Here is a 12,493-nt window from a genome sequence, read left to right as displayed (position 1 = left end):
AGAATGCAAAGCTCACTGGGGCTGTTGCACATGGCAGCTGCAGGAGGGGCTGCACGGGCTGAGGCTGGCAGAGGGAAACCTGGCAGTTGTGCCATGGTACCTCTTGCTGGTGCCAAGGAAGGAGGAGATCTGAGTTTGGCCCAGAGCATTTGCACTTCACTTATCCTAATCTGTGGCAGTGCTTGGGCTCAGCACGTCCAGCAAGTCAGTGCTGCCAGGTCCTAGGGCTTTCTGTGCTGTGCAACCCTGTCCCTTGCTCCTGAGGGAATGAGGAGGCTTTCCAGACCCACTAGAGGTCATCCTGTCCCCAGGAAAGCAGGAGCTGGAACAGCTCTTGGAGGGCAGCACACAGCTGTGCAGACTTGCCTTGTCCCAGCAGCTGGGATCTCCTCAGGCTGGTGCTGGAGAAAGCTGGGTTGGCACTTTACCCAGCCTGGAATGTTTCAGGCTACTGAGGAACTGTTAGAGTAGAATGGTTTCAACTGGAGAGGCTGAGGACACCACTCCTGGGCTGTCCCAGTCCCTTGGCAGATGGAACACCCCCACTGAGGGAGAAGATGCCACCTCAAATATGTCCCATGACAAGAGTGTGATCCAGATAATCTCATCTACTGAATAGCTAAACAAAAAGATGAGGAGAAAAAGCTCACATTTGTTGTATTGTAGGTGTGCTCCTGAGCAGACACCTGCAGCAGAAGATTGAGTTTTGAGGCAACTGGCATGATCTCTGGAGAATCCAAATTCCCTTTGGGCCCTTGTGTCCCTTGCTATGTACCCAGGAAGCATCTGCACCTTACCTCAGCATCTTGCTTGGCCAGACCACAGATTGTCAGTGGGCCTTCTCAGCATGTTGCCTAATTCAGGGCTGGGATGATGCTCTGCCTCATCTTCAGCCACCCCACCTGCCCCCTCCTAGGCTGAGCAGCATGTCCTGGCTTTCCTCACAACACAAGTTCTTTGGTGGAGGGTGCTTTTTTGTGGTTACAGAAGAGACTGTAATCAAGGCAGTGAGAGTAAAGAAGCTGTGACTTCTCTCTAGGGAGGGCAGGAAGAGGCTCAGGAGTGTGGGGCCTAAGCTTTCAGGAATGATGTTAGCTCTTGCTTTTACTTCTGTGCCTTCCTGTATTCCTTACGTGTGTGTGGTGTCCACCAAGGGGATATTGATACCCACCTCCCAATGCCCTCCCATCCTCCAGAATTAAAGGAAAGTCTGAGATCTCTCCCCCCAGCTCCCCCTAAAAGAGGCTCTCATGCCACCCTTGCTTTTACCTCAGCCTCACACTGTGCTGGCCATTGTGTTTTGCTGCTTTCATGAAGTGGGAAATCTTCAGCCACCCATGCTGCTGTAGGATATCTAAATCAACTTTATTCACGATCACAGTTATCCAATTATTCACAATGAGTTTTTCTTGTCTTTAAACAGAACACAAAACATCTTAAAGTAAAGCAATGAAATGCAGATGACACAACACAGAGGTACATGGGAACCTACACCAATCAAACAAAACAAAAGATTAGGATTTTTGTTATTTTTACTGGTTTTGCTGGTTTTTTTTTTTTCCTCCCTGGAGAGAGCCTTTTTCTCTTGCCTGCTTACAGCTGGAGGCCAGCCTGTGCAGGGGTAGGACTGAATCCCAATTTTTGAACTCAGATGCCGGGGGAGTTTTCAGCTTCTCTTAACTCCTAGAGTTTGGTCCACAGTAAAACAAACACAGTTAATATATTAAAACACTCTCAGTTCAAAAGGCGAAAAGGGAATTTACACCACTGCACTGGTACCCATGGATGGAATTTCTTGAAAAATAAAATTTACCACTTGGCTTTCCCTGCATGGAGTGGGACTGGTCCCACTGGTGTGGTGAAGGCTCGGGAGGCTGCTTATTGCACATTTCCCCACATCCACTATTTCATCAACACCTTCTTACCCCTTGGCTTCTTCCTTTTTGAAATCTTTGCACTGGAGTTTGTGTAACTACTGAAAAAAGCTCCCTGTGTGTGCTGGTCACAGTTGGAGTGGCTGTGTGCCTGAGGACCAGCCATGCTCCTTGCAGGGCTGCTCTGACTCCCCCCATGTTGTGCCAACCAGCCTCCTCCTGCCCCTCAGTGAGGCCATCTGGGCATGGGAGCCACAAGCTCTGGAGCTTTTGACCGCTGGGACAAGGCTGGGTTGGGGCTGTACATCAGCGGTATGCCAGGAAATGACACAAATCCCTGTCACCCAGAGTGTCAGCATTCAAGTCAGTGCTGCCTGCAGGGCAGGCCGGGGGAGCTGCAGGCCCCTGGGTAGGCCGCAGTGATGGTGGCACCTTCAGAGAAAGGCTCTACAATGTGCTCCCCAGTGAGTAGTCTCTTTTTGCATCTCCTTGAGAGACAGAGCAAGGATCTGTTCTCCAGGTGTTTTTAGGATCAGCCTCTCCCAGTGTGGGTGATGCAAACCCACCTGCTGCTGGGGGTTGGGGGGAACCATCATGTCCCCTGCAGCAAGTGCATGTGTGCATTAAATAATGTTATCCCTTCACCACACTGTTCTCCCCTGTCCCATCAATGGCCAAATGCTCGGGTGCAAGGAAAAGTTCAGCAAGGAGGGTGTGACTCCATGGCCTTCCCTGGTCTGGCCAGGTGGGTGATGTGGTGGGGGCAAACTCCACTGCCATGGCACCCTAGTCCTGACCCCCCTCAGGACCCAGACACAGTCCCTTCCTCCCCTGCAGCCCAGGAAGGAGCAGGATGGGTTGAGAAGGGAGGCAGACAGCTCCTGCTACTGCCAAGCCACACAGCCCAGCCCCAAGGGCCAGCAGCCCTGGGTCACACCTGTGGCCATGGCAGAGCAGCAGATGTTTGCATGGGAACCGTGGGGGTCACCACTGTCCCTCCTGGGCACAGCTGGGTTCCTGACTCAGGCAGGAGAGAAGGAGATTTGTTTAAATAAGCCAAAGCAAACCAAACCCCTCAAGTTATTTTTTTCTCATTCCTTACTTCCTAACACATAAGGACAGCCGTGTCCTGCCGGTGTGGCTGTGAAGAGCTGAATACCACCTGGCTGGTTTTGTCTTAAAGCACAGTGATAAAGTTACCAGTAAAGGTAACCCACAGACGTGTGGGTTTATACATTCTTCCCCCGTGAGGCTGGGGTTTTTCCTCACAAGTGCTGTCTGGATGGCAGGGGGAGAAAGGTGAGGGAGTTATGTCTCCCTCTCCCACAGGCCCATGGGAGAAGAGATGCTGCTGAATCCCTCGTGCTGTGTGGAGACCACACACAGGCTGGTGGTGGTGGGGTTTGGGAGCCACTCCTCATGTGACAGGGTGGTGACAGGAGGTGGCTGATGCTGCTGGGAAGGAGCAGAGCTGTTGCCAGTGTTTGTTGCCAAAACCACCATGAAAGCCTCTGTCAGAGAATGGCAATGGAGGAGGAGTTGGGGACAGCCCTCAGGGGGCTGCCATGGATCTGCTCTTCTGTCTGCAGATATGGGGTGGGTGTTGCTTCACAAGTCTTGGGTTCTTTTCTGCACTGGCCCCAGCCTCTCTGCTGTGAGTGTACTCACTGCTCCTCCCTCGCTGGGTCAATTCTTGCCTTGCTCCATCCTTTCTAAGGAGCCTCCTCTGGTCAGGCTGGTTGTACACAGAAACACATTGCTCAGTTCTTCTCTTCTGCTAAGCTGTCTCTGCATGTGGGGTGCCTCTAGAAGGAGATGTGTAGCACTGAACCTTTTACCACTTGCTGTCTATGTTAAAGAATGGAGACTCCACTCTGCTGTGCATGGTGTAGAAAGGGATGATTGCACCAGCTGGCATTTTTTGAGATAAAGTTTAAAATCCACAAGGGCGAGTAGTCCATTGCAACTTCCCTGACACTGGAGTTCAGCCCCAGGGCTTGCTTGGGGGCTAGAAGAGCAGCATCTAAGCTTGTCTCATCTGTTGTCCATGGAAGAGGAGGTCAGGATGGTGGTGGTTGATGAGTTTTGAATCTCCTGGGTGATGAATAAAGACCAAGGCCTGTGTTGTCTCACAGCCTCCTCCCCACATGCCCAGTCCCCACCAGGCATCTGCTGCTGCTCTAAGTGCTGCGGTATGTTTTGATGATATCTTTGATGGCCCGTCTGCAAATGGGGCAGCAGGCATTGGCCATCTTCTTGAGCTTCAGCCCACATGAATAGCAGAGACACATGTGTCCACAGGAGTAAATGACTGTGTCTACCATGTTCTCATAGCAGATGGTGCATTCATCTACCCAGGGCCCTGAGACGGACGGGGAGATGGGTGACTCAGGCAAGCTGCTTGGAGAGTTGGGACCTGTGCCTGCAACACAAAAAAAACCATGGTCACTCCTCTTGCTGACATCCCAAGGTAATTTCTGACCTGCAGCCACAGAGGGAGGAGCCAGCAGAAATGCATGCTCCCGGACCAGGGTTCCTTCCTGTGACCTGCTGTCCTACTCACCAAGTCCTGGTTTACATGCCAAGGCTCAAGGCAGCAGGAAGGCAACATCTACTGGGGTCTGCTGCTCATGAGGAGCAAGCCAAGAGATAGCTGTTCCCATGCAACAAGGATTTGGTAAGTTACATATCCCACCATCAATGCCTTGGGATTGTGCAGCTGTCTGGAGTTTTAAAAGTGCTGCAGAACAGCCTACACTTTTTTACTGGATGTGCATTTATCTAAATAGCTGTACTTCATTGGCACTTTAGAAATAGCAATACTGTGTTTTACTGAAGGAGTGTGGAGGGAGAAAGGGGAGGCATGGGCAGACCTTTAGCTCCAGTCCAAGCTAGTGTAAGATGTGTCAGTGCCACATAGCTCTCCAGAAGGAGCTCTGCATCACGGGTCATGTGTGCAGCAGAAAATCCTCTGCTTCCCTTGGGACTTTTCATGATGAAAAGAGTGAGAGAAATATTGCTGTCTAGGCATCCAAGCAGCTTCCACATAAAACAGACTGAAAATAGCCCTTGCAGAGGCTCTCCCTTCCTCCCCAGGGAAGCTGATGGGATAATAATAATCTGTTGATTATTGTGGTTTTAGAGCCCTTCTGGGAGACAAGTGTGAGACTGTGAAGGGAGGCAAAGGGAAGGCAGCAGGGGACCCCACCATTCTTACCACTGATAGAGCTGCAGAGGGGGCCAGAGCCACACGTAGACAGTAAGGGGCCAGAGACACCACTGCAGAGGACGGTGGGGGAGTTGGGTGTTGACGAGGGCGAGCTCGGTGCTGACAGTCCCAGCCGCTCCACTAAGGTGGTGGAACCTGCGCCGTGAGAGAGCAAATCTGTGGTTACTTTTAAAAACTGAGGCTGACAAGGCACTGGGGGTACATGGCAGGGGTTGCAGCTCTCAGTGCTTGTCAGGATTGGTCTCATCAGCATGAAATCTAGGGAGGAGATAAAAGAATCCTCATATGCCTTCTTTTTAATGGTAGCAGCTGGTCCTGAAGAGACATCAAACTCCTACAAGCCCCAAAATTGGCTGGAGCTCCCTCAGCTACCATAACCCTTTGTTTCGGTCCTTAAATGTGTCTCAAATAATTTAGTGCAGTTATTTCCCATGTGGTTTCATGCTCATATGTACCCCCAATACTAGAGCCAGCCACAGGCTTGTAGCAGTAGAGGACACAGCCTGCAGAAGAGTGGGCTGGACTCCAGCACAAGAACATGTCCCTTTGTCAAAAAGTTGTGCAAAACTGCACAACTCCAAGCTTCAATAAATTCATGCAAAGTCACTCAAGGACTTTCCAGAAACAAACATGAGGGTCTGGCAATCAGGAAACCTTAGCTCACTGCTCTGTCTCATTCTTGGGTGGCTTCTGTCAGAGGTAGGGGTAAGTCGCCAAAATGCATTTGGATCTAGGATGGACAAGGACACCTCTCCATCATTCAGGAATGTTTTCTTCACTTGCATGTCTGGATGTGATAGCTAAAGAGTGCAAAGCTTCTTCAAGTCTCTTCTAGATATCCCCAGCTCCATTACTTCCTGCTCCCACTGCCCACCATCAGTATTAATGTGTTCTCTGCCAGAGAAGCCAGCTCTGTCCCACAGCCTGTCTGGCACCCTCCTTCCATCTCAGTCTCTTTCTTCTGCTGTTGTAACAACACATATCTTAAAGCCCCTTCCAGAAGGGAAAAAAACTGGAATGCTTAAAACTCTACCTTCTGCAAAGGTTTTGTAGGGGATTTTCATTGCTGCCAATGTAGCCTGGTCTTTGCTAAGCCAGTGGTGAGACAGCAGCACACGTTCTTGAACTAAGGGGATGGTTTCCTGGTGGTAAGAACCAGCTTGCCTTAGGTTTTAAAGTTTCTAGTTCCCCAGCTGAGAAGAAAACCAGGGTAACTCGAAATCAGAACTAAAATGCTCAGACTTCTTCATGTTACCATATAAGGAGCCAGAGGCACAGAGGGTTTGGATCCACAGTGTCCTCAATGAGTTGGAGGCTATTCTCCAGAGAAAAAGCAGCAGTGGGAGGTCAGGAAAACCCCATGTGCCAGAAACATCCTTCAGTTCCTCTTTGCAGGGAGGCTACTGACCAAACCTGGGAGACAGGGACTGCAAATGCCAGTTGTGGATTGTGAAAAACAGCAAAAGCACAGATTCTCCTGCTCTTTTTAGCAGAACAAGACTGAGCAGTGAAAGTGTAACACAGGAACTGGGAAGGGGTCATGTTTGAGTCAAAATCTGTTTTGAGGACTGTGTATGAGAGAAGAAGCAATTAGCCTAAGCCATCAGTCCCTCAGTTTCACCCCTCTCCAAAAAAAAGGAGCACTTTGCTTCCAGGCACAGGCTGAAGTTAAATTAGACTCTATAAAGGGCTCTGGAGCTCCCACACTTGAGATACTGTAAAGAGGTACCTCCACCACACAGATGGGAGCTGAGGCTGGAGTTCAGCTCAGTAAATAAGCAAAGAGAATGATGCATCCTCTAATGACAGCTACTAGCAAGAGCCCTTCCCCTCCAGTCTGACAGATGACCAAAGCAGAAAACTTGCCCTGTGGTAACACACACTGAACACAGGCCCAGCAGAGCACAGGGTTCAGCTCATTCACTGCACACACAAATATGAACTCTGAGCAGCTGAACAAGTTTTTCAAGCCTTCCCTCTCCTCCCTACAGCCTGGAGGCGTTTCTTCCACTCAGCTGACACACAGCACATTGCCTTTCTAACACCAACCTGGTCATTTCATTAAAGGCAAAATAAAGGCTGTTAGGAGTGTTTCTCTTCCTGGACTAATGGGAGAATTTGGAGGTGCCCCAAGTATCACAGCATATGAGCTGATGAAGCATGCTGGCAGCAGGGCAAATGGCCTTTCCACAGTGCAGGGAGAGCTCAGCAGTGCAGGAACCATGGTTTTCTCTGGTTGTAGCTGGTCTGAGTCCCAAAATGGCCTTACCCAAGGGCCAGCAGACACCTTGCCAATTCTTCCTCCTAATACAAGGCGCAGCTCTTGACTTTTCTCCAGCGTCAGTATAGAGCTTTGTTTAAAACAATCTGAGTTCCCTACCAGACAAGACACATTTCTCCCTTGGTGACAGAATAATCAACATAAGACATGTTACTCATGCTTTAATATATTGCTGGATGGTGTGCAGATATCATGACAAGGAGCATGGAATGAGATCATGAGCAGAGTGGAATGAGTGTGGCCAGCCTGGTTTAACTAAAACCAGATACATGAGCTCAAGGCCAAACATGCTCATTGTGTGCACAGAGCTCCCACCAAGAGCCAGCTTTCAAACCATGACTTTAAAAACTAAATAACTCCAAGTAAATCAACTTAAACATTCTTTCTCTCTCTAAAGCCTCCAGATCAATTGTCTCTGCTGCTAACTTGTCTCATGTTTGATCTCAAACGCACTGGAATCACCTTTAAATAGATTTTGAATCAATTGCATTTGCTGTTTTATCTTTACAAAGTCCAATTATCAGCGAAGACCAATGCAGATTGATGCTTTGTCTACACTTCTGTCACTGCTGTGGGAGAGGTGCAAATAAATGAACCTCTCTGTCCACCACCAAAGGAGAGTATTATATTTTCAGAAGAGAGCTTTACCATGGAATGTACAGACAACATCATGCCAGGAAAGGCTGCCAGTATGCTAAAGGTTTGTCTTTCAAAATAGTCTGGAAATAGGATGAGAAATAAATGGTATAGTGTTCAATGTGATCAAATGCAAAATGCAGCACTTAAGCAGAGATAATCAGCTGCCTAAACACAGAACAGGGACTTAGTCCATTCAATTTGAAATACAGACATCCTACAGAAAAAGGCCTGAAAATTGCTGCAGGTCAGCAAGGATGATCATAAACCAAGAATACCATCCTGTAACAAAAAGGTTGAGCCAATCCAGGGTGATGCGAGGCTGATTTAGGGGGCTGGAGACACTGTCATGTCTTTGTCCCTGGAAATACTCAAAACTCAACTGGACAAAGTCTTGTGCTACCTTGGAAGTTAGCCCTGCTTTGAGCAGGAAGTTGGATTAGGCAATTCCATGGGGTCTCTTCTGACCTAAAATATTGTATGATTTTATGATTTTTATATAGCAAAATTTTTCACAGCCTGATGAATGAAGTAAAGAAACAATCTGTTCTTCATGAATGTTCTGGGTAAGACAAGAAATCATGGGTTCAGACTCCTAAGGTGCTAAGGTTAGACATTATGTAGATAGTGAAACACTGTAAAGCAATCAGACTTCCCAGAGAGACCATGGCATCTCCATCATTAGAGCTCTTTCAGGACAGGAAGGTGAAGTAAGTAGTCTCTTGGGATCCCATGCAGCATTTACAATTTTTATGAGAGTAGCTATCTGAATCCATAATTACCCTTTTATAAAACGTCCTGTGACCAAAATACAGCAGCTGTGGCTGTCAGAGATGCTTTTGATTCCCTGTATCTATTGTGGTGAAGAGGGTGATTTCCCAGAACACTGCAATCCATTCTCCAGGGTATGTCCTGAGGCTGTCCCAACTTCCAAGCATCTCTCCTCATAGCAGCAGTTTGGGGAGAGCTGTACTGCTGGAGGACTTATAATGGTAAGAAGACCAGATACAGTTAATGCTCCCTAAAAATACAGTTTTCAATTAACTCTCCCCCTCAGTTATCTTATAAAAATATTGTTTCTACATGCATTTCTATAACAATAATGCAGAACTAGTTGTCTGCACTCCAGAATCATCCTTTTTTTCCCTTCTTTGAACCCACCCCACCTAAACTTTGTTTTTCCTGGCTTACAGGATGCAGTCAGTGAATGTCCACTACTCTACAAGTCAGAGTTCACATAGTTTGATGATCTTCAAAATTTTTATGGGCTTTCTTTACCCATAATCATCTTGACAACAATTCCAGAAGCTTAACTAAACATTGTTCCTAAAAGACAAATTACAGGAGCCTCCTTCCATAGTTTCTAGGGAAGAATAAAGTCTTATGCAACATAGGAACTTGCCCATATGCTGAGTTTCATGTTGAGCAAATTGACAGCCCCTTCTCTTTTATAACACATTTGCTGCATGAATAGGACAGATAATAGAGATAAGGTAACTATCAATAGCAATCACAGATTTTCAGTGTTGTTCCATCCATCCACAGGCCCCAGAACTTCCAGCACAGAGTATTCCAGCACAGAAAAAGGTTAGTACAGCTGTTCAGGTCTGGCTGCAGCATGTCTAAGGGAGTTCAAGCCATCTCTGCACTTCTCATACATTTCAGTCTAGTGATCACTGGTACCTGGCAGTCATAGATGACTTGTATGATGGCATCACTTAGATGCCTTTTAAAACTCTCAACCTGATTTCCTTTTGTTAGGAAACAGATTGTTTAAGCATATCAGCTAAAATGCTTACCCTGTCTCAAAAACTGTTCAAGACCCTTTCTCATATTTAACATTCTCAGTGTATCAGGGCCATTTATTTTGTTATCTAAACAGGATCCAGGTTCTTTCAAAAATCTGGCACAAATGTGTGTTCTGAGCTCATGTGAACATCTCTCTTAGGAGGTCTGTCCTGTAATACATGAGCTGCTCCAGAGTGAGGGGGCTGTGACATTTCTGGCACTCGATATTGGACACCAGAGCATCCATGTTCTCTTGAGATTTTCTGGCTTCCAGCCATGGCTTCAGGAGAGCTATTCTGTCCCCTAGCCCCACTCAGGTCTTGCCCAACAGGGCCTTCTGAATCCATTGTGCTAAAACAAAAGAACAAAGCACCTGTTGCTGCCTGGTTACGTGGTAGTTAAAGATAACGATAATGTTGGGGAAGGATGTGAGCACATCCATCATTTCTGAATGCTGTAAAATACATGCATTCACACATCCATTGGTTGTGTTCCCACGGTGATGGGAACAATACTGCCCTGGCCAGAAACCAGAGCTTCCTTCCCCTTGGGCTCAATGGTTTTTGGTCAACCATGCTCTCAGAGCCCAGCCTCTGTGCTGCAGCTCATCTCTGCCTCTCAGGTACATCAGTACCTGGTGACCCATGTCAGCTGCTGATCCATGGGCTTTTTTGCATTCAAACATTTCCTGAGGGACTTAAAAATTGTTCTGAATAGAACAATAACACATTTTGTCCTTCACAGGCCCATGAAAATATAAGGGATTTTGCATTATGCTAAAGAAATGTCCAGAAATAGGTCAAAAAGCAGCCTGGCAGATTTTGCATGCAAAACCATTAGGTCTGTGTTTGCAGATGGGCGTCAGACAACCACTGTTTAAGGAAGTAAAAGTTAGATCCAAACCACATGGAGAACAACAGTTCAGACTTTCATGAGGAACAGAAAAGGAGTGTACTTTATGGCTTTACTGGAGCCTTGCTGTCTGCTGTGTCCAAAAGGGCAGCGGGGCACCAGCACATCCATTACCCTCCTGCAGTCACAGGCACGCTCCAGCTAAGCAGGGGAAACAGGAAAGCTCCAAATGCCACAGAGGTTTTTGATTCAGCAGCTCTCACAGCCCAAACCCAGTGTGCTCCCTGGAAGCAAAGAGCACATAGCAAACTTACAGTGTATCTGTCTCAACCTGACAGGTGAAGTTCAGTGGTCACTCAGCACTTACATCCTGCAAAATCCTGAGGGCATGGAAACCATTCAATGAATGGCTGAACTGAAGTGAAAGAGTCATAGAGTTGGAGCTCCGCCTCTCAACCTGAGAAATTCTAGAGCAACAAAGCACCCAGGCACATGCTTACATCAAGAAGAGGTGGAAAAAGAAGCCTGGATTAAGTAGCTGAAACCACAAAAAATGAGAGTTGGTGCTTTCATCTTGTTTAAGAAAAACAAATCAAGGGTATTTGGGAGACCACAGCAAAGATAGTTCTGTGAGCAAAAGGAAAATTGCTGCCTAACCCAGCACCTCCCAGCTCTGTGCTTTTCCAGGAGGAACAGGTATAAATAGGGTGGTAGATGCATACAGGAAAGAAATACTTGAACTTTTCTTGGCCAGCACTCTCTGGATTTACATGGGCACTGCTGGATGCAAAGGGATCTGACAAAGAATCAAAGAAAGAGTTTAATCTGCTATGTGATTCTCACAGTAGCCAGAATAACTAACTCACACATTAGATCAAAGAATAGGCAGATTTTATCTGTCCTGACAGACAAGTTGTAAGGCAAAGAGGCTGGTATGGATGTATATTTACTGTAGGAAGGCAAAGGTATTATGAGATAAGGGAAATCTACACCTCACTTACTATGAAAATCTCACTACAGCCAGTAATTGTTTCATATATTAATGATGATAATAGTTCCTGCTCTTGTCAAGGACTATGTGCAGAGGACAGGACATTTGGGAGCCCTGTGGCTGCTGCTGGAGGAGGTGTGTTTGCTTTCCCCAGCCTTTACCTGGATACCAGCTCACACCTCAGAGCACTGGATGATGTCACTGACCACCTGTCCAAGTGCAGGTTAATTATGTGTCATGTGTGATGGGATCTTCAGTGTGTGGTACAAAGGTGCCACAAGCAGGTATTAACACTGACATTGCTGGCACTGACCACAGGGAAGTCAAGCATTTGAGTGCATCCACCTCTCCAGTTTTCCAAGGCCCAAGTTATAACTTGTCCTCTCTCACACAGCAGCTTCCCTTTGTGCTAACTCTCCTTTGAAACAAAGAATATAAAACAAAAGGTGAATGGAGAGCTCTGTGCAGTGCTATAATCAAGCTCAGCAGTTAAGGATGCTGTATTATCTTTGCAGCTGTTCCAACTTACCATCAGTAATGTGTACTTCACTCAGAATGAAAGCAAACCATACATGATAGGAGTATTTATGATGAGGTATCAATTAATACAAGTGGATTGCCTTCCAGGAGGCACAGAATATTAACTCTCCTCCTTCCCCCAGTCTCTAACACCATAAACTACCCTGTACCCTGCAGTGCACAGGAATTCCAGGCTGTTAAATGACACACATGTGGGCCCATTAGATCCCAATCAGCTTAAATGAGGCCATTTTCCATACAAATCAAAACATGGAAGATGGAACTCTGGGGCATATCTAATTGAAAGTCTGTTAAAGGAAGAG

At 47.0% G+C, this 12,493-nt stretch overlaps 1 protein-coding gene across 3 annotated transcripts in view; it reads right to left on the bottom strand.

Moving 5' to 3' along the window:
- Positions 1-1,344: 1,344 nt before the first annotated feature.
- The window catches only part of NEURL1 (neuralized E3 ubiquitin protein ligase 1), a 142,532-nt gene continuing 131,383 nt past the window's right edge, over positions 1,345-12,493 (bottom strand). For all 3 annotated transcript variants that reach the window (XM_071446051.1, XM_071446049.1, XM_071446050.1), the window contains 2 exons: positions 5,092-5,238; positions 1,345-4,296 (listed from right to left, as the gene is read on the bottom strand). In XM_071446051.1, the coding sequence (XP_071302152.1) occupies positions 4,055-4,296; positions 5,092-5,238 (389 nt within the window). In that variant the 3' untranslated portion in view covers positions 1,345-4,054. The remainder of the gene's footprint in view (positions 4,297-5,091; positions 5,239-12,493) is intronic.

The sequence above is a fragment of the Agelaius tricolor genome, unplaced genomic scaffold, assembly GCF_023055355.1.
Source record: "Agelaius tricolor isolate 1412-34295 unplaced genomic scaffold, bAgeTri1.0.p SCAF_22, whole genome shotgun sequence".
Lineage (NCBI taxonomy): Eukaryota > Metazoa > Chordata > Aves > Passeriformes > Icteridae > Agelaius > Agelaius tricolor.
The sequence above is the reverse complement of the archived record's forward strand: the minus strand, read 5'-3'. Positions and strand labels throughout refer to the sequence as shown.